Source organism: Maniola hyperantus, chromosome 20 (genome assembly GCF_902806685.2).
Source record: "Maniola hyperantus chromosome 20, iAphHyp1.2, whole genome shotgun sequence".
Lineage (NCBI taxonomy): Eukaryota > Metazoa > Arthropoda > Insecta > Lepidoptera > Nymphalidae > Maniola > Maniola hyperantus.
Window position 1 is genome coordinate 8,210,819 of NC_048555.1, and position 23,733 is coordinate 8,234,551.

Genomic DNA, 23,733 nt, shown 5'->3' on the forward strand with positions numbered 1-23,733 from the left:
TGAGATTTCCAAAATCTTAAAATAAGTAGGTACTCTTCAAAACTTTCATCCTCTTTTTAATCCCTTTTAGGGGTAAAATTTCCAAAAATCCTTTGTTAGTGATTGCTTAGTGTCTCCTAATCCCGGCGAATTCTATATCGATGAACTCCAGCGCGAGCGGCTTAATGCTGTGCCTTGATAGATCAATCAGTCAGTTAGGGCGTCTTTAAATTATTATGTTTTTATGCTTCTTTCTAATTTTACCTTTTTTGGAATTTTCAAATTCAAACCATGGTATGCAGTGAAAATACCTATTCAATGTACCTATAGGTAAGCAGCAATGTCCGAACACGGAGCATTGGACAAATATTCGAAGCGTCGTACAATTGTCGCGGCACTGCGGAACGCGACGCCGCCGCCGTCGGCTGCTGAGCCCTAATATTGTGTTATGCTTTATCGAATTTGCATGTTTTTACTGAATAACATTCCTTTGGCGCACGAGATCAAAGGCCGAGGCGAAAGTGATTTCGCACTGAGTTAGTTCAACAAGATTCAGCTTCGCCCCTCGGCCGCCTCTGAATAATTTTGATGTAATAAGGGAAATTGTAAATGGGCATTCGACTTTTGATATTTTGTACGGAGTCCCGGCGTCAATTCCCTTTTGCCTTTTACGCGCCGCTTCTATACGTTATTCAGTAGCAGAAAAATTAAAAATTCAAATTTAAGTCAATATCTAACTGTAACTAACCTGTGGTCCTGCCTAAGAAAGCCCTGCCCTACCTCAGATACAGAACTATCTATAAATGTTACTCCTAATTTAATTTTAAAGTGGCTCGTGCATCATCTAGCAGAAGGATCTTTTGGCAGTGTTGTGCCCATAATAAACCAAGAACTTTTAGAGTATCAGAAGTAATGAGTTCATCAGACAAATGACTTACGGGGTTTGAGCAAAGGAAGTGGGTGTTCACATATTGAAAACTAACACATTATTTTAAAACGTGCGTTCGTGTATTGGATTTGTCTAATCAATCATCCGGTTGTTTGCGTATTGAAATTCAACTGACTACCACGTTCGGGCTTTGAAAGTATGTGTTCGCGCATTATTTTGAAACGTGCGTTCGTGTATTGGGTTTGTCTAAACAATAATTCGTTGGTTCACGTATTAAGTCCTATTAAGCATGAATCTAAATAAGTAAATCTTCCTTTAGTTTGTATGGACAACAATGGTATTGTAGAATCATGCCGTAAACAACGAGATGAACACATTAGTTAAAACCCGAATCTATTAGACGTGTGCAAGCTGTTCTCCGGTGAAGCAGGAGAAGAGCTTTGTGTATTGGCATCATTTATCTTATGGGTGAAAAGATTAAAAGATAAATGATGGTTGATCGCTCCGCCACGCCATCAACGGTGAACTTCTACCTTCCCTTAGTATCCCATCGTTTGTTCTTGATTTCTCAAGTTATTGAGAGAGCAATTTATCTCATGAAATACCAACGAACAGTAGTTCCCCCCCACAACACGTCATCATTTTTTGTATAGCGCAACGTATGCAAGCATACTATTTAAAGCGGTGCGTCCCGCTTATGTTCGATCGAGAATAGATGATTACGATAATGATAATGATCATGAATATGAACATGAGTTGCATTTTTATCGTGGTGCATTCCCACAGTTGATCTTTAGAAGATCGCAAGGATGAGCGGCAGCACTACGGTATCGTCGAAACGAGCTATATTCGCAGGCCAGACCCCAATCCTTCGAGTTTGTCGTGTATGCATTTGTATTAATATATTATTGCCATTCAGAAGGGTATATAACTATCCCAACACAATTTTAGGTTTTAGATGTATTTGTATTATACATGTAAGCGATAAAATATTTCACGTTAGAAATCACTTTAGCAAAAGATTCTCAGAGCACCGAGACGCTAGGATTTCCTTTAGGCAGGACGTACAAACATCAGAGCGCTCCGACCCTCCTTCGCATGAGTGTCTTCAAACGCTAAAGTTGATTTATGTATTTGTATTTATAAAAACCATCAGAAGAGTGCAGAACTCCAAGCAATGGGGCCGATTCTCTAGTACACAATCTCTAAACTAAACTAAATTAACAGGTTTAAATCTAGTGCTTTCCTTTTCCGCAAGCAACACTATGAAAGGGATAGCAATAGATTTAGACGTGATATTTTAGTTTAGTTTAGAGATTGTGTACAAAGGAATTAGCCACAATATCTGTTTAACATAGAGATCAACAGACCTATCTGTGTCTCTAGTCAATTCAATTCTAGTTTCAGACACATGCGTGGCCCTACAGATAAGAACGTGTTCCCTCTGTGCACGTTCCCTTGCACTTAAGCAATATCTGTTTAACATAGAGATCAACAGACCTATCTGTGTCTCTAGTCAATTCAATTCTAGTTTCAGACACATGCGTGGCCCTACAGATAAGAACGTGTTCCCTCTGTGCACGTTCCCTTGCACTTAGCACTCAATGTATGCAAGCACCGCCGCGCCGGTGGTCCGTCAACACCCGCGACAACTCATTTGGCATTTAGGCATCGACCGCTGGGTCGTTCCCATGTACTACCTTCCCAACTGCAGTTTTCCTCGTTATACGAGTGTTTATAACGTTTTGTAAATTTGACCTTCTAAAATAGTCATTTTATGTTTTTATGTGTTAGTACAGCATTATTATAATCTACTAAACTGATTTTTATAAACTTTAACCTAATATTTTTGTACTCTTTGCAACAAATTTTCTTATTGCTTTATTAGTATGGGAGACCATTAGTATGGGAGTCCATGATTGTTACATTCAACCCCCTAAATTCTATGAAGCATGTGAATAGTTACCTCCTATGAGTCATGCTGAGTAGAATTTACTTCAGGTAAATATCATCTTCCTATTCTTTACAAAATCTCATATCACAACCCCCCGACTTTATGATTCCATGCACCTATTAGATTGATTTATGTATAACCCATCTGTACACGCCATGACTTACAATGTGTACAGTAAAATAATACTTGCCATTGGTATTATACTTGTTTATTAACTGGCAACTGCAAAACATGACCAACAACAATTTACACTTGACTCGACATAATATGTTCCCTTAAGCTATAAATTTTAGCGCGACATGAAGGAAATCAGCGCCATCTATGTTTAATCAAGAAACTAAGCTTACATACATGAATACGCACTTTAAAATATCTTAGCAGATTATACACCATCCTATCACTAGATTATCCTAATCCTGCCTTTTCCGTAACACTCAATAATTCACACAAGGTCAATTAGTCAGTGTGCTTGCTTTAGGTAATTACTATTTCCAATAGTACGTCGAAATAATTCGCCAAATTGAAAAAAAAAAACTATAAAGTATAATGTCACCAATTCAATCATGAGTGGGATTCGAACCTGCGAGCCCCTACCTATATCGCGTCAAGAATGCGGCTGTTCACCCGCTGCGCTGCGGCCGGTTACTTCAAAATTAACAAAATGTTTAACGCTTACTGCAATCTCATATCACATTATTGTTCTACAATTAATTCAGATTATTACCATACAGTACTGTACTTCACCCTATAGTTGTACCCTTCGCTTTCCTTAGCATATTATTCGTCTCATCCCGTTCCTTATTTATAAATAAAATAATTTTAAAGGTTTTCACTTATTAATTACTTTGTAACACTCTGTTTTCGCTCTATCTATCATTTCAGCTATTTGTCTTTGTTTATCGCATTAATTCCATATAACATATTGCACTAAAATATTATTTATTAATATTTTTATATATTATTTATTATAATAATATTCCTTCCAAAAAAATCATAAGAACGACTTAAAAATACTCCCAAACTATCATTTCAAAACTTAAATAATTATAATACGCATACGCAATCTCACCATTAGTTGGGCACTACAAACCCCTACCTACCTCCTGCTTACAAGTTCTACACGCTTCCTTACTCTGTTTTTGATTAAACATTTTATATCACAACCACCTGACTACAAGTCATCTAAGTCATAATGAACTCAAAACCTCTCCTGACTCTTTCCATTTCACGAGCAACAATTGTAGGCTTTCGCCCACGTTATCCTACCTATCAATATCTTTATACCACCTATATAGCCGTTAAAACCTATCCTGGTCACGGCACCAATTGTAACTAACCTGTGGTCCTGCCTAAGAAAGCCCTGCCCTACCTCAGATACAGAACTATCTATAAATGTTACTCCTAATTTAATTTTAAAGTGGCTCGTGCATCATCTAGCAGAAGGATCTTTTGGCAGTGTTGTGCCCATAATAAACCAAGAACTTTTAGAGTATCAGAAGTAATGAGTTCATCAGACAAATGACTTTACGGGGTTTGAGCAAAGGAAGTGGGTGTTCACATATTGAAAACTAACACATTATTTTAAAACGTGCGTTCGTGTATTGGATTTGTCTAATCAATCATCCGGTTGTTTGCGTATTGAAATTCAACTGACTACCACGTTCGGGCTTTGAAAGTATGTGTTCGCGCATTATTTTGAAACGTGCGTTCGTGTATTGGGTTTGTCTAAACAATAATTCGTTGGTTCACGTATTAAGTCCTATTAAGCATGAATCTAAATAAGTAAATCTTCCTTTAGTTTGTATGGACAACAATGGTATTGTAGAATCATGCCGTAAACAACGAGATGAACACATTAGTTAAAACCCGAATCTATTAGACGTGTGCAAGCTGTTCTCCGGTGAAGCAGGAGAAGAGCTTTGTGTATTGGCATCATTTATCTTATGGGTGAAAAGATTAAAAGATAAATGATGGTTGATCGCTCCGCCACGCCATCAACGGTGAACTTCTACCTTCCCTTAGTATCCCATCGTTTGTTCTTGATTTCTCAAGTTATTGAGAGAGCAATTTATCTCATGAAATACCAACGAACAGTAGTTCCCCCCCCACAACACGTCATCATTTTTTGTATAGCGCAACGTATGCAAGCATACTATTTAAAGCGGTGCGTCCCGCTTATGTTCGATCGAGAATAGATGATTACGATAATGATAATGATCATGAATATGAACATGAGTTGCATTTTTATCGTGGTGCATTCCCACAGTTGATCTTTAGAAGATCGCAAGGATGAGCGGCAGCACTACGGTATCGTCGAAACGAGCTATATTCGCAGGCCAGACCCCAATCCTTCGAGTTTGTCGTGTATGCATTTGTATTAATATATTATTGCCATTCAGAAGGGTATATAACTATCCCAACACAATTTTAGGTTTTAGATGTATTTGTATTATACATGTAAGCGATAAAATATTTCACGTTAGAAATCACTTTAGCAAAAGATTCTCAGAGCACCGAGACGCTAGGATTTCCTTTAGGCAGGACGTACAAACATCAGAGCGCTCCGACCCTCCTTCGCATGAGTGTCTTCAAACGCTAAAGTTGATTTATGTATTTGTATTTATAAAAACCATCAGAAGAGTGCAGAACTCCAAGCAATATCTGTTTAACATAGAGATCAACAGACCTATCTGTGTCTCTAGTCAATTCAATTCTAGTTTCAGACACATGCGTGGCCCTACAGATAAGAACGTGTTCCCTCTGTGCACGTTCCCTTGCACTTAGCACTCAATGTATGCAAGCACCGCCGCGCCGGTGGTCCGTCAACACCCGCGACAACTCATTTGGCATTTAGGCATCGAGCGCTGGGTCGTTCCCATGTACTACCTTCCCAACTGCAGTTTTCCTCGTTATACGAGTGTTTATAACGTTTTGTAAATTTGACCTTCTAAAATAGTCATTTTATGTTTTTATGTGTTAGTACAGCATTATTATAATCTACTAAACTGATTTTTATAAACTTTAACCTAATATTTTTCTACTCTTTACAACAAATTTTCTTATTGCTTTATTAGTATGGGAGACCATTAGTATGGGAGTCCATGATTGTTACATAACGAAAGCCTCTTTATTGCGATCAATTAATTATTTCATGAGTATTTTAATTACTTTTATGGATATCAAATAATGGTAGATTAGCTTTGGTACGAGGAGTCTTTGAAAGTTTAAGGTAGTGGTTCGACCGCCCATGATTGGCGAAAAACGAGTTGAGCTAAAAACTCGAGTTGGCGAAAACATGAAGCGAGTATGTAGTTGGGATAGTTTTGTCGCTGGGCTACGTAGTAAGTGTGTGAGTACAAAGGGCTCGTCATACATTAATTAATCCCTGCTCAAACTGCGGAAGTGCTTTGAGCCTTGAGAGCGTTGCTGAACGAGTTTTTCTTTGATAGCTCTTGTCGACTATATCGATCGACTAACTAATGGAGAGAGAGAGAGGTCTTTTCGGTAATATGCCAGTCAGCGGTCAACTATTAATATATTTATTTCTTTTATTGACACGGAATCTCGGATAGCTAGTCGCTTCGTCGTCGGCGGTGGGACGACTGCCTAAATAAATAAAACAGTTTCTTTTAATTATTACATAACTAATATTCTTCCTTCCCTTTCAACTAAGCCTACAGTTTGCGCTAGGAGTTAGGTACCTACTAACTAGAAGTGCCGTAAATTTGATTCACTTTTGCGATTGCGGGAGAATGTCACGATCGCAATCATCTCTGATTGGTTAACGTTCGCTCACTATTGGCTACAATGCATTGTTGCAACAAGAATCGCACAAATTGAGCCAATCAGAACAATTGAGATTGTAATAATGATTGATGCAGGTTTTAGACAATCGCCCTACTGGGTAAACTACTTTGTTGACTTAACGCATCTATTGCAGCCAGGTGGATCAAGTATGGATTGAATACCTTTTAGTATTTGAGAATAATAAACTGAGAGTTCTAAAAAACCAAAACACGAGCAAAACCGCTACGGTTTGATCTTTCGAATTTCAGTACGGCCTCTGACTGTTGAGCAGTTGATCTTAATAGAGATCACCAACTGTCACGTAAACGTCACCAAAAGTAGATAGTTACCGAGCTGTGAGTGATGATATGAGATCCCTTATCTGTGCTAATCTATACTATATTTAAAACGACGAGTCCTAACTGATATGTCAACGCCCAAATAGAGTTAAAAATTTGAAATTTTGATTTTAGGTTTTTTTTATGACCTAGGCACTCATTAATAAATACTGATTCAGTACTTTTGGAAATAACACCCTGCTCCCTATATTCAAAAATTCTACTCGAGTAAAATTGGGGAAGATCAACTAGTGTACCTATCCATAATGATTTTCTCATCTTACCTCGTACTTAATTCTATTGAGATCAAAGAAGAGATAATAGCTTAACCTCAAACGGCATTAAGATCAACCACAGCACCTGTCCCGATGGTTGTCCCGTGACGTCATTTACATTTCTATTAAAGCACTATAAAATATTTATGTGCAAAATAACGTTAAGAAAACACGCATTCTTTCCCATGTATGTTTAATGTTTAGGTAGTGTTCGTTTGATGTCGCTTAAGGGCTCAACGCCTCGGAAAGCGGCTTAACAGTGGACGACAGACCACCTTTAACGTCTTTGCTCCTCTTTTAAATTTATTCCGGAAGCGATCTGTCCGTGAAATTGTTGCTTAAGAACTATTTTATACAGTGGTCTTTTTCATCTTTGCTGAAAACGCTTTACAAATAGCCTCCCGGAATACATTAGCGCCTCGTTACGTCTTTTGCCCGCCCGTTTCTTTTAGGAGATTAGAAAAAGAGTATTTTATAATTTGGTTTATTTACAAATATCCATACTAGTACCTATACTTCCATACTGATATGGTAAATGCGAAGTGTGTTTATCTGTCCATCTGCTAGTTTTTCTCAGCCCGTTTTTGATGTTTGGTACTGATATAGCTTGCACCGTGGGGAAGGTCATATAGACTACTTTTTATCCCGGAAAATCAAAGAGTTCCCACAGGATTCTTAAGTGGACGCCAGGAAAGACACAGGATTTAAAATCACGCGAATGAAGTCTCGAGCATAATCTATTCTGTACAAAGAAAGTTTATATCATTGTGTGCTTGTAGGCTACTTTTATCCCGGAAAATCAAGAGTTCCCACGGGATAAAAAACGACTTACAAAAACAAAGTTGCAAATATCATCTAGTTTTCATCATCAAATGACAATTTTGCAAACCTTAATTTTTGTTTTAATAAAATTGATACTCTTAAATGTCGTTTTATATTTATTTATATTACATTTGTAAACAAATGTTATATCTCTTTGTAAAATTTATGTTTCGCTTTTTTTGTTTCTCGCATTGATTATTCGTATGCTTTTACACTTATTGACTCAAAGCCGGATCACAACCAGTCGCGGTAACACTACCTAGGGTTGTCCCACGCTAGGTAATGATCGATTGCCTATTAAAACTGAAACTGAACTGAAAATCACTGAAGGCAACTCTTAAAATTATATTTTCACTAAAATGTACTATTATAATAAAATGTGTGGATTCCAGCTTTTTACTGCGGTTAAAAATCTGATCGCATTCTGCAATACATACATTTACTGCAGAGTTATTTTATTCGTTGTATAATTTGGAGATCTTTATCTCTTGCCAACTTTGCTTATTTCTGTAAAATTAGCATTCAATTAAAATCTACATAGCTACTTTACTAAACCATGTGGTAGTATCTGACTAAAACCGTGTATTATGAAAATTGGCATAAAATATCGTAAATTACCTAATCATATTTTTTAAATAACAGCAGAAATGAAAAAGGTATCAACAGGGACAAGCTTATTTTTCTGTGAACCTCCCGTCTGACTTTCCGCTATTGCATATTTGGTATGCAGATAAATAAGCAACCACCATGCAACATTTCACAGATCCTCCGAAACACACTCTACGCACGTTTCGATTCCTACTCTGGAAAATCCTCTGATGTTTACTGTACAATGCACTATTGCAAAATGCAATATTTGAAACTAGATGATGCCCACGACTTCGTCCACGTGGATTTAGGTTTTAAAAAATCCAGTGGGAACTCTTTGATTTTCCGGAATAAAAAGTAGCCTATGTCCTTTCCCGGGATGCAAGCTATCTCTGTACCAAATTTTGTCAAAATTGGTTGAACGGATGGGCTGTGAAAAACTAGCAGACAGGCAGACACACTTTCGCATTTATAATATTAGTATAGAAGTATGGATTAAATAAAAGAAACAATTTCATCCCATTTGTGTGACAACCCTACTGCTAATACGGTATTAATCCTCGCACAGGGGATAGGATGGAATTAATCTGGAACTAATTAGCGACTGTTGTGCTCATGTTAACATTCAAATACGTACGTTTATTCGCCGTACGGCGTACGTGGCGCGGGGCTCCTTTATAATTAGCTCGCTTCGTTTTCCGTTTATTGATAAGTTTTTGTTGCGAAATGTGAGACAGCTGAAACATTTGTTTAAACTTTATACATCTACTAGCTTATGGTCGCGACTTCGTCCGCGTGGACTACACAAATTTCAAACCCCTATTTCAATTGTTGAATTTTATTAAAATCCTTAGCGGATGCCTACGTCATAATAGCTATCTGCATGCCAAATTTCAGCCCGATCCGTCCAGTAGTTTGAGCTTTACGTTGATAGATAATTCAGTCGGATAGTCAGTCAGTCATCTTTTCCTTTTATATATTTAGATACTCCATACTAATATTATAAATGCGAAAGTGTGTCTGTCTGTCTGTCTGCTAGCCCTTCGCGGCTTAACTGTTTAACCGATTTTGATGGAATTTTGTATAGAGTTAGCTTACATCCTGGGGAAGGGCTAGGCTACTTTTCCCGGAAAATCAGAGTTCTGATTTTTTTTAAACCTAAATTCATGCGGACGAAGTTGCGAGCATCATCTAGTACTTATATAATATTTAAGCAATGAGAATCTAGTTAGTACATATTTATTTTGAAGCATTAAGTAACATTTCAATCCACTCCAATCTATCATCCTGCATGCAGCTGGACTTGCGCCAGAGAGTGAACTACTTGCCTTCTCGAGAGCGCGTCGCATATTTTATTCAAAATTCAAAAATATTTTATGTAGACCAACTTATAGCTCCGGCAAGACTGTACCTACCATCTGTTCGGAAAGCAGAAAGGGATACAATGCAATTTAAAAATATGGACTTTATTATATTACTAGCTGATCCCCGCGGCTTCGCCCGCGTATATTTAGGTTTTTAAAGATCCCGTATAGCCTATGTCACTCGGGAATAATGTAGCTTTCTACTGGGGAAAGAATTTTTAAAATCGGTTCAGTAGTTCCAAAGATTACCCCCTACAAACAAACTTAACGACACCTCCTTATATAATAGTATAGATTACGTCAACGTTTCATAAAGCATTACATTGTGTATCAAATTTCATTGTATTTCGTGAAAACCAACATAATATTTTTTAAAGCCGCAATTATATTCGATGGTTGTGTGTTAAAATCGAAAATATATTTTTACGTAATAAAATATCTCTACTAATTGGCACCTAGTTATAATGCGAAAAGGAATCACGCCTCTTCACATGAGCTTTCCACCTACAAAGGGCACCGTACAAAGGAGCATCCTCTTTGGCAGCGGGAGAAAAATATGTTTCTCAGTGAATATCGATTTCAAATAACATTGCAACCTTTTCAGATAACGAGGTGACGTTTCCCCTTTTTCCCGGGCGCCGCTTGTTCCGTACAGTGGGAGTTTATCCGAAATGAGGAGATAACGAACCTAATGGCTGAAATATACGAGGTTCGATTGGCCTCGGAAGGTGATCATTCGGCTACGCTCCTCCTTTAAAAAATACATATTCCGTGTCTTCGTTGTAACTATTGAATTTAAAACTCTACTTATGGTAGAGTCAGTCAGAGAAAAAAATTCGAATTTTGGGAATTTCAATAATGCAGAAGATATTCTGTTTAAATTACATCAATAAAAAAACCCGGCCAAGTGCGAATCAGACTCGCGCACTGAAGGTTCCGTACTACAATCGTATTTTATCGACATTTTGCACGATAAATCAAAAACTACTTACTAGATCTCGTTTAAACCAATTTTCGGTGGAAGTTTGCATGGTAAGGTACATCATATATTTTTTTTAGTTTTATCATTCTCTTATTTTAGAAGTTACGGGGGACACACATTTCACTCTTTCACATGTCTCTCCCGCAAACTATTCGGTTTAGTGAAAAATGATATTAGAAACCTCAATATCATTTTTGAAGACCTATCCATAGCAACTCCATACGTATGGGTTGATGAAAAAAAAAATTGAGTTTCAGTTCTAAGTATGGGGAATCCCTAAAATTTATTGTTTTTTTTTTCTATTTTTGTGTGAAAATCTTAATGTGGTTTACAGAATACATCTACTTACCAAGTTTCAACAGTATATCATCTTATAGTTAGTAGTATCATCATAGTTAGTATCATCTTATAGTATAAATTTCAGCCCGATCCGTCCAGAAATTTGAGCTGTGCGTTGATGGATCAGTCGTCAGTCAGCTAGCTTTATAGATAACAGTAGGGTTGTCGATGAAAATATTATGTTTATTTTATTAAGTCAGATATTTTTAAATATTATACTTTAGGTACAATTGTACAATGTAAACTTCACCTGAGAATGGTCCGGTGTAGGAATCGAAACGTGCATTGAATGTGTTTCAGAGGATCTGTGAGGTGTTGCGTGCTGGTGGTTGCGTATATATAGGAGGAGGGACTGGATATTCGTATGCTGTCATGTCCCGGTCGTCGTCCGTTGTCGTTCAATATGATCAGAGTTAAACATTAGTTTTATACCATAAAACAACAGTACACTTCATAGTATCTCCCAGGTACAGAAGAAAAAACTGTTTTTACCTTGATATAAATTTAATATTTAACGAAACAATTGGGATATATGTTATTTTATTATTATCAAAATTCATTCTCTTCTCTCAGCTATCCCCTGATTGTTTGGTGGGAACGTTAAAATTGTGTAGGCAGTTTGTACCTACAAACCTTGTGTTGTATATACAAATATAAAATAATGAGCATTGTTTTCAACATGAAAATAATTAAAATTGTTTTATTTGGCGGTTATAAAATCAGAAGTATCCTTTATTATTCATTTGAAATTGTTTTCACGATATTTGAGGAATATAACAATTGAACACCGCAACCGTCCTACGCTTTTTAAATCAAACTGAAGACTCGTAGGCGTAGCTAACGGTTTTTAAATATTCTGTAATGATAATAATATACTCGTATGTTCCTGTACAAAAATTAAATTTTAATAAAAATTTATCAAAATTGCGTAAACGTTTGTACTTTGATCGACCTTATATTTTGAATTAAGAATTTTTACACCTTTGTTACCTTTTACCTTTTTTTTATCTCCCAACCACCATGATCGTTCCTCCCTCGCAGATAAACTTTCAGCTTTTACAAAATAACGAAGGTCTGGCGCGCGCGCGCTGGCTGTCTCTCTATTGTCACAACTAGGCCACACGTCTCCCTAAAGTTACGAGTTTTTACAAATTAAGAACTCAATAGGTATCTTAGACAGATAGGCAGTTCTTACAGTTTTTGTCCTAGAAATTCTAATGATATGTGTTTTTTGCCCGCAGGTTCTTCTACTTGTACCACTTCTCGTTCTACGCCTACCACTATCGCTTCAACGGCCAGTACAGCAGCCTCGCCCTCGTCACCTCCTGGCTCTTCATACAGGTTAGTGTCACACAACTAGAGATGGGCAGTATTGCTACTTTTAAATCATTTTCATTTCGTGATTTTTTTTTTAAGTGATTTCACAGACGATTTTTCACGGAAAGTGATTATTCAATTTTCGCACTTACAATCGTTTGCTATATTAATTTAAATAGGAATTATGATCAAAATCTGTAGCGTTGATATTTCACACCTGGTCTTTCGCGAAACTTTCCGTGAAACGTAGCAAATGGTTGATTGCTACATTAATTTAATTAGATGTTTTTACCTTTCTAATGTATTATGCGTGGCCTTTAGCTCGGGTCGATGCAGATTTCCTCACGATGTTTTCCTTCACCGTTAAAACGAGTAAAATTTAATTTCTTAGAACGCTATGTACTCAGAAAAGTTAGAGGTGCAATGCCCGGGATTGGACCCCCGACCTCTCAAATAGGTGACGTCGGGGGTTCAATCGTATCGTATCGTCCTATTCGACGTCGTAACCAATACGCTATTACCGCGCTTGACGAATGAAATTCCAATTGTTTTGGATTTCTCATACTACAGGTCAATTATGCGCTTTGAAAACCACTTAATGTGACCACATTTGTCGCTACACTGCGCTCCAGGGTACATACCACTGCTGCATATTTATTCAGCACACTTTGATGTCGAGCGCGCCGGGAGCCATGTCCAGTTAGATCAACTGTTTGTTTAACCCGATATTAACTCTTCACTGCAATCAAATGCTTATTAATAATACTGGACCGGGCGCTAGAACAATATTTGCCCCGTTCTTCATAACTGAAAGAATTAATTTGTTGCGAATAATATGCAAAAGTTTTTAAACTAGATTCATACAGAATACAGTGTCCACGTGGCACGCCACGTGTTGGCATGAATCATCCCTAAAACTTTACTATAAGTACCCACATTGATAGAATCGCGTACATATTGTCTGCGAATCACAATATTCTTGACCTTATTAAGTTATTAAAAAATAAACAGGAAATGTCAGTCGGTGAGTCAGATATAAATAGAATAGTGCTGACAGGGCAACAAAAAGACAGGTCATGGGGTCGAGGCGGCCGTGGGGATCACGAGCGAGTTGAGATTTTGCGCACACAAGTAGAAAATATTTGCGACGGTACATTTGAGAAGTCACGCTTTTTATATAATCCCTAGATATTTACAAGTTTTTTTAAAGGTACGCTTACACAGGCCATTTAGTCAATTATGACGTCACGACCACATGAAGCAATTTACTGCGATACCCAGCAATAGTAAAAACATCTAATTAAATTAATGTAGCAAATAAGCATTTGCTACGTTTCACGGAAAGTTCCGCGAAAAACCAGATGTAAAATATCTGCAACGCTACAGATTTCGCTCATATACAGTACTGTAGTGAGCTCGTTATAGGTGATCATGATGATGATAATTTAGGTTTAGGCGTTTAGTGAAATTACTAAATTTAAGGTTGAACCTCGACATATCACCTCTCAACCTTGTGGTTATTATTTTTAGAGTAAAGCAGAAAGCCTCTTATCCGAAGAGGCGCGGCCCCCGAGCATTTGTCAACAAATCACGTCCCCATACGTTATTATGACTTGCCACTCTTCGCGCGCGTCACCTTACGAAATTCAACGCGAGTTAAGATTAGGGGCGATATTCGTCGTATAAATTATTTATTGGTTGAAATTTTTTATAATTATTTATGAAGGTAATATCATTTCGCCATTTCACTGTCTGTTGGAATGTGTTTTGTTATTTATTCCATACAGATTAATTTTGTAAATTGAATTCGAAAAGCAAGCTGCGTTGACATGATCATAATACGCATGGACTAGGCTCGTTCGTTATGTACGGGCAAAACAAGTGCAATCTGAAGTCTTAACATGGTGGTTAGACTAAGGATCGAATACACAAGCCCGATTGAGTTTTGTTGTTGTGCAATATGCAGGAACCATACATGACATGTTTCGTGTCAGATTTCAGTGCTTGTTTTGCGCGCACTATACCTACTATAATCATTGTAATCGGACAACGGTGTTCGATCACTGTAACAGCTTAATATTTCTGAGCCCACTAGATCTATAGAATTCATTAGACTCAGTTAGAGGTACCATGTTGCGTTGGAACGCAGTGCATACACACAACGTAGAAAGGCAGAAGTCGAAAATCAGTATAGCATGCCGAGCTGGTGGGCACGAATACAGCGAGTCGTTATACTAAGGGATCTCGGGTACTAGCAGTCCTACTTTCCAAGTCCAAGACCTTGGACGCAAGCTGTAGTACGCGACAGGTCGAAAGGGCAATCGGGGAGGGAACGCCCCGCATGTCCGCCCGCCACGCCGCCAGTGTGGGCGAGCGCGGGTGACGTGCATGTGTGCGGGGCATCCCCTCGCCTCATACCCCGGTTGCCATCTCAAGCTGTTGTGGACTATAGATGTTACACGCACTTAGGCCAAAGCGATAAATTGTGCGATATAATGAATAGCTTTATAGAAAATCCGATCTAATGCGGCCAGTAGTCTTGGACTTACTAGTGTTTAAGATCACTAACGCTGTGTTCGTCGTACCTACGTAGATTTACACTTTTTATCGAAGAAAACTTCCCATTTATGTAAACTATTCAGCCATCAAATCGGTGTCGTTATATGCAGGAAGTAGGCAGGAAGCAATCATCGAATAAAACAATACTCCTAGCGTACAAATATCAAAAATATAAAGGCGAATGGGGAGTCCGGCGGAAGTAGTTGGGGGTTGATTTCCGGCGTGCGGAAGCTAGCAACACGCCGCGGACTCGCCTGTCTGACAGATATCATATTCCCTGTGAATAACAAACTGTATACTTACTTCTTTTACTAAATCCATTTATTTTATTTTATTCATGTACAAGTTAGCCCTTGACTGCAATCTCACCTGGTGGTAAGTGATGGTACAGTGCAAATGGTAGCGGGCCAACCTGGAAGGGCAATGGCAGTTTTTATTAAACCCATATCCCTTTGGTTTCTACACGGCATCGTACCGGAACGCTAAATCCATTGGCGGTACGCCTTTGCCGATAGGGTGGTAATTAGCCACGGCCGTAGCCTCCCACCAGACAAATGTGATTGATTCTAATTCGGGATTGAACAATGTTCTATAGTCTCTAGGTAGTCCGTTAGTCCGTAGGCGACGGTGCTAATAATAGGATATCATTAGACACAGGATATGTTAAATAGGGATGTTCAGCTCAGCGAATATAACAAGTCAAAAAAATTGCTAACATTCTATTATTGTCTTTTACATGTGCGGAATATGTTAATCTTTCCTTTATTAGTAATCTTTTAAATATTTATTTCAATCACTGTCCATTTTCCACCGCTGGACATATCAAGAGCTCACCACCAAACATGGTCCTCCGCCTTCGTCATCCATCTGCTTCTGCCACCTTCTTCAGGCCCAACGAGCTAGAGGTATTCCTATACTGCGCTTACCGGTACGCGGTCATCATTCCAGAACACGTCTGCCGCATCTGCGACAGACCTGGCCAGCCCACAGCCGCGTCAGTTTGATAATCCTTCCACCTGTATCAGTCTATTTTTGTTCTTCAGCGAATTTCCTCTTTCCAGATTTTATCACTGATAGATATGCAACATCGCTCGCACCAAATAGCGCGCTGGGCGAATTTTGATTTGTGGAGGGGCTTACTGTCAGTATCCACGTGTCAATATTTATTATGTTGCGTTTTATTCTATATCTGGCTTGAAATACCAAAAATTAAAATTTGTAGCAAAATCCCAGACCCATCCCATATACTCGTACCACAGTATTTTTTTATCTCGAAATTTCTTGATCATTCAAAGTTTAATTTTGTTCTTTTGCTGTCTGATTCTTACATCGCGAAATAATTCGAGACACATTTCGTGATACTCGTCAAGGGGAACGGCGCTCCGTCAGATTACAGGGTGGGGGAGTCGACAGGAAGGCTCTGCGGAATGCAAAGTGGGGCTTATCTTATAATCATCGAGCGTGGCACCTTATTAATAAAAATCTTATTTCATGAACTCGCGCTCGCGAACTACGTGATGCGCGTGCAATCTGGACTCTCGGTCGTATTAATTTTTAGGATTCCGTATCCGCAGGGTACCAAAGAGAACTAGAAGACCTAAGCCTTCGCTGTCCGTCCGTCATCATGAATCGTAATAGTTAGAGAGTTGCAATTTTCTATCTAAATATATTACTAACATATTTTTTATAATTTTTTAGTGTTTTACCTACACTTCAAGGAAATTAGTAAATAATTTTTAAATACATATCAAAAATTGCGTAACCGGCAGGAATCGAACCTGCATCTTCAGGGTTCGCGCCCGATGCCTTGACCACTCGGCCACGGTCTCGCTTACTGCCAGTGACGAAATTGGTGATATGTATGTTAACTCAGTACTGAAGCGACTGTTTAATGCCATCTAGTAGCGACACTTTGCAGTTATCGAAACTACTTTCAAAGGCCGATATTACAATGTTGCTCTTTGAACGAGAAATGACATTATTTGCTTTTTACTATATTTTTTATAATTTTTTAGTGTTTTAGTGTTTTGGCAGATAGCTATTATGACGTAGGCATCCTCTAAAAAACGATTTTTAAAAATTCAACCCCTAAAGGGGTGAAATAGGGCGTTGAAATTTGTGTAGTCCACCCGGACGAAGTCGCAAGCATAAGCTAGTTAACAATAAATAAAAAACCATAATGGTGATTTTCAGTGCCGTCAAATTAAAGAAATTTAAAAAGAACATAGTGTTACGAGTACCTACATATATTAACTTGTACGCTGGTACAGAACCCTTCGTGTGCGAGTCCGACTCGCACTTGACCGGTTTTTATTACAGTTTGTTGACAGGCTTGGTACATATTTTACACACTACTTATAAGAGTAGATCATGGCGTATTTTATCTGAAGTCACACTTGTGTATTGTACTAGCTTTTGTCCGCGACTTCGTCAGCGATACTATATAATTTATATCCTATAGCTTCCGTAGATAATGAAGCTGTTTATCAGTGAAAGAATTTTTGAAATCGGATGAGTATAGTTTTGATGATAACCTCATTAATCCAAACTTATAAACTTTACCTCTTTTATAATAATAACGTAGATGTATAATGTTTATGCCTTGTATATCAAGAGGTTTAGAATATCTCTTACATGAGCTTACCGAATCAATCGAAATTAAAAATCCCTTATTCAGTCAACGTCAGGAAAATGTTCGCATTATAATTCACAAGGCCGTAACAGATGGTTTAGCTAACTCGGAGAAAGTCCTAAGTAAACAAGGATCAACGGCGATGGAAGCGCAGTAAAGTGAAGTAATCTTGCGGATCTCGTGCTAATCATAGTTTACACTTAGCTACACAAACTGCGGCCCGACGCCCTACATTCCTGACATCGTCAAATTTGATCTACTTACACAGAATTTTGTACTTGGGGCATCATAATAATCAGACAGAAAGTCATATGTGGGAATAAGTGCAATTTGAGCGCTTAAACTATCCTGAGTGATATCCATTATAAAAAATTATATTACACTAGCTGATGCCCGCGACTTCGTCCGCGTGGAATTAGGTTTTCCAAAATCCCGTGGAAACTCGTTGATTTTTCGGGATAAAAAGTAGCCTATGTCACTCCCCAGGTCTATATCTATACCCATGCAAAAAATCACGTCAATCCGTTGCACCGTTGCGACGTGATTGAAGGACAAACCAACAAACCAATAAACAAAAAAACAAACACACTTTCGCATTTATAATAAGGGTACTGATTTATATTTATAGTGAGAGTAATGGTTTATATCAAAATTCCCCAGTCAATTTTATACTTGCATTTACGCAAGTTTAAAAAATCGATATAATTTGTATATAAAACACAAAAAATGTTTCTACCTGTGTCCGTTATAGACTTTGAAGCCATCCAGCCGATGTGCCCCATCCGGTTTTATTTGAAAGACAATAATGTGAAAATGGTTTTAGACCACTAAAGCAATGCATTAAGGTATGATTCCGAACCACGCTGCACGCAGCAGTGCTGCCGCAACAGTGCTGTCCCGGGACTACTGGTCCCCATACAATCTCTATAAGCTTATATGATATTACATTCCGAGCTAGGCAGCAATGTCGCGGCAGCAATGTAGCGGAATGTAATCTCATCATCATCAGATGAAAAATGTTAGAAATATAACGTCTTAACTTAGCTAAGCAAACGAATGTGGAGTGCCGAAAAAACTTTTGAAAAATCTAAATCGTCTTTATATTTAGTTTGTTTTTCTCTTAGAGAATACCTGCTTTGCTTTTTGTTTTTCTGTACATCTCGGTGCAGATATCGCCATAAAGCCGACATAATCTGTTACAAACGATCGAAAAATTAATAAAGAGATCTCGTTTTTTATTCACGTACCTTTTAAACAGGGTTGAGGTAAATCTCAAAACGATTTTAATGGACGTATAAAAGGGCACCATCTCTCTCCATTAAATACCGTTCAAACGTTTGATCCCTTTTTATATTTGCCGTAGCGATGATCATCGGGCAGATTTGGGAGGTCGTGTTAATTAAGGCTGTACAACATTGCGAGTTCATCCCTGCATTAAAATCCACGTTGTATTGATGTTTGATGATATCATATTATACGATTTTTTGAATTTCGCCTGTATTAACTATTTTTACCACATAAAAATAGATGGATATGCTAGATAGATATGCTATTTTTACCCAATTACGGCAAAGCCAAAAGGAAGGGTTATGATTTTGGCAGTCTATGTATGTAGATTTGTATTTATGTGTGTTGCACTGTAGTGGCTAAACTTCTGGGCCGATTTTGATGAATGAGGTGTTACTTGATTCGTTGTTATAATCCGGGTGACATAGGCTACATTTTATACGAACAAAATCGACCTGACGGATGTTACATCCAAAAAAGTGGGGGTCTCCAAATTTTTTTTGTATCGAGTGGGGTGTCAAATGAAAGAGAAAAAAATACTGAGTTCACAAATATATATATAGTATAATATTAATATATACCAAGCGACAGAAACCGAATTTTGCTATAATATTTTAATAACTTAATACTTTTCTTTTGTTACAGCACTCCATGCTGTATTTCTTCCATCACTACGAGCTACCGGTGATACTACAGCAGGCGCAACTGCAACAGCTTCTATTACGAACTCACCACGGCATGGGTGGCATGATGGGGCTCGCAGGTATTGCCGCTCTAGCTAGCGGTGCGGCGTACCATGACGCCCCCGGTACAGGTACGCAAGCTACACCGCCGACCACTCAGTCCACGACACAAACCGTCCAGAACACGGTGCAATCTACCACACAGACATCGCCATCTGTGTCCACCGCCCAAACTAACACCACTCATACAGGTGATGTAGTATCCTCTCGGGTCACCACCACACAGACTACAGCAACGGGCACTAATACTATAGCTATTGAAGAAGAAAGATCTGTAGCAACGCCCATCAATGAATCGATAGACAAAACAAATTCACTTGCACCGACCGTTGAAAAAGCCATCAACATTCAAGAAATCAAAAGAAAGAAATCCGAAGACGATATCAAATCAGTTCGAAGTAGCAATTCAGCTACTATAAATCGTGACAATGACATCAATAATTTGCCGGGTAGAGCAAAAAATGAAAACATAACAAACTCCAACGTGGACAAAGTTGAGAGTTTAGCTTTAGATCGTAGACGAGTTGGAAGCGCGGGGAACGAAGACGGTCCTCCTTTTACAAGTACAGCAACAACTATGGTGCAACGAGCTCCTATAGCGAGTCCTGAGGCTGATGATTTAGACTAGATTCTTAATATAAATTATCTCTATGCTTTCTCTATAACATGCAGTTTGTATTTTATATAAGTTAAAAGAATCTGAAGTCATGGCCGTAAAGTTAATAGGTAATATTTTGTGAATTACTCTTAAGTGCATTTGTACGTGACTACTTCTTCGCGCGCATTGACTCGCGTTCAACAGCGCTGCAAACGCAGACGTGTATAAAGGTGCAAAGATAAAATATGTGCTTAGTACGAGATTTTACATCTTTCCTAACGTTGGTAGCATTCGAGCGTCAAAACACAAACGTCAGAGTAAAATGGACCTACATTTTCTTGATTTAAAGTCAAATCAACCATCTCATCATCAAAATAACCATCGATTTTAATTTTAAACTTGGAGTGCTGGCTGTAGATGTAGATGGATGAACTTCAAGTCCAAGTGTTTCGACGTTCGGATTCAATCCACGTTGATGTAAGATCTCATACAAAGCACACAGACTGATTATATCGCGGTTTCATTACGTTTAAGTTGCGTCTAATGCGCTTCGACTGGCCGTGAAAAAGTCGTCGCGTACGAATCCTCGAATGTAGAGATGGTACTTATTTATCATGGAACTTGCTAAGTTAAGCTCGGTTTAGATTATTATCTTAGTCATGAAGGAAAGGACTATGTGTTTAAGTAGTATACTTATACGGTTAAGATGCGTGCAGAGGTCTTTCGGTTTTGTATTTCAGAACATCAAAACAAAAAAATATCCAACTGAGAGCTAATTTGGTGTTTATAAAATATTTTAAGGTTGTTTTCAAATTGTAATAGTGCTATATAATTTATTGCTAAATTGTAGTAAAATACTCTGTATTGTATGGAAATAAGTAAAATTTATAAAAAACATTGTTTCATTTTATTGAATGAAATATTATGTAAAACTAGGATTAGAAAAATAAACCGTCGCAAAATATTTTTGTTTAAGTACCTACATAGTATAAGTGAAGTTTTTTGATGTAGTTAAAGTAAAGGGAGGATTTTTTTTCCTGTGTCCGGATCGGGGACAGTTCAAACGATTTTAGTCACATTATGGCTTACCCTACATTACACATTATTTTAACTAAAATGACCGGTCTAAATGTATTGCTATCCCTTTCTTCAAGCTCTCTGCGGAAAAGGATGGCTTTAGATTAAGACCGGCCAATTTGGTTAACTTTAGAGAGAGTGTACAACAGAATTAGCCATATTGAATGAAGTAATGTGCCGCGTCCGTGTGTTGACAAGGCCTGGTTGCGCCACGGCGTAAAATGAATGCGGCCTAATTCCTATCATTTATCATAACATTGTCTTGTGCTTTCTAATAAAGTGTAGTTCCTTAGTTGTTAACTTTTTTTAATTATATAAATTCTATTGTATGTGCTCAAGTGCGCAAGATGCATTGAATATTGATGATTGCCAATGCATGAGTTTTGATAGAATATGGTTTTTTTGTGTTAGGAAACCGATATTTGTATCGATATTACAACACCAAATTGTCTCTCAATGAAATGACCCTTTTAAACGTTCGGCCAGTGCATTGGACCAATCCGGTAGGCCAACATATTATGCCGCTACTGATATGTGCGATCAAATACGCTATGTGCTAAGGTGCACATTGGCCCAACGTTTTCTAGGACCTTTTAAAGCTATGTTAAAACTTTTTGGGTAACTCTCATACGAAAAGGTGATTGTCAATTTAAGTTATGGCTGCCATTACAGCAAGTGTAAATACCTAGATTTCGATATTTATTACAAACTGTAACCTTAGTTCGAATTTGCACATTTCGGCAACATGACAGATTTCGTCGAAATACTATAAAAATGTTAGTCTGCTGGGCGATTGCTGAAAATCCAACAATCATTGCTACAATGCCAGTTGTTGTGATTGGATGCATTTATTATGTTCATGCTGCATTGCATTCAAGCATTCAAGCCAATAGTGAAAGAGTGTCAGCCAATCAGAGGTGATTGCAATCGTCACGCTGTAGCTGTCATTTTACCGCAATTGACCCCTGGCATTGCAGACTTTTTTTACAATATTTCCGCATTGTACGCTGGCTTTGGACGAATCGAACAAACCGTAAAACGAGGGAGTTTTGGGGTCATTATACTGTAACGTTAGGTCACAGATACATCCATCCGTAAGTAGCTTATACATGATTAAGATACGACAGATTTACTAATGTAAACACTCTTATTAGTACATTCACGTTAGTAAATTTTTTGTCAATCATTTACGTAAGCTACTTACATGAGTAATACTTACAGGTTTACTCGCGGCCTGGTGATTCGGTACTCGAAATCTATCCACTTTTCGAGATGTGCAAACCTTTACTAAGCCTACCGATTGTGTCGCATCAAGTTTTTTTTTAATTTGTTTCACCGAATATGCTTAGTGAGAAGCAGTGGTGCTTGCTGGAGTTGGCGTATTCATTTGATTCAGTGATTTAGTTTATTGCAATAAATATTTTTGTTCATCATTGCGTATTATTTAAACAATCCCATCAAAACAGGTTCACTCTCCTGTCAACCATTTGTAGGTTAAAACGTGATCTCTATTTTTATTTAGGTATTTCCCTTTCTTTAAAAATCTTAAAATATACCGTACAGTTACATTTTTTTATTTTTTTTTATTCAGATACAAGTTAGCCCGTGACTGCAATCTCACCTGGTGGTAAGTGATGATGCAGTCTAAGATGGATGCGGGCTAACCTGGAAGGCGTACGCCTTCCAGGCAGTTTTTATTAAACCCACACCCCTTCGGTTTCTACACGGCATCGTATCGGAACGCTAAATCGCTTGGTGGCACGGCTTTGCACGGGCGAAAGCTAACAAGCTAATTACTGTACAAATTATGCTTCATATTGGTTCATCGTTAACCCATCGCCATCCCACTACTGAGCAAGGGTCTCCTGACTCCTCTCATAATAAGAAGGATTTTTACCATAGTCCACCACGCTGGTCAAGTGCGAATTGGCAAACTTCACACACCTTTTATATTTAGATTGTGATACCTATAGTACCCGACAGGTTGATACCCCACTCCCCCCCGCCCCCATACCCCGATTGCCACCATTTTCTCATCATTGCATTGTCATAATATACCGTCTGTCTTTATTATTTACGTATAGATTTACCAGAAAAATAAAAACCCGCGGGTTTTTTGGGCACCACATTTGTATTTTTCATTGCAATATTAGGTAGATAAATAGCGTTCTATTAGTTTTTCAAAACATAAAGGCGATGGGACG

General features: G+C 38.1%; 1 protein-coding gene across 1 annotated transcript in view; it reads left to right on the top strand.

Moving 5' to 3' along the window:
• The window catches only part of LOC117991559 (membralin), a 140,254-nt gene extending 117,295 nt beyond the window's left edge, over nucleotides 1-22,959 (top strand). The window contains exons 10-11 of the mRNA XM_034979155.2: nucleotides 12,558-12,657; nucleotides 19,757-22,959. Coding sequence (XP_034835046.1) covers nucleotides 12,558-12,657; nucleotides 19,757-20,482 — 826 coding nt within the window. The 3' untranslated portion in view covers nucleotides 20,483-22,959. The remainder of the gene's footprint in view (nucleotides 1-12,557; nucleotides 12,658-19,756) is intronic.
• Nucleotides 22,960-23,733: the final 774 nt, after the last annotated feature.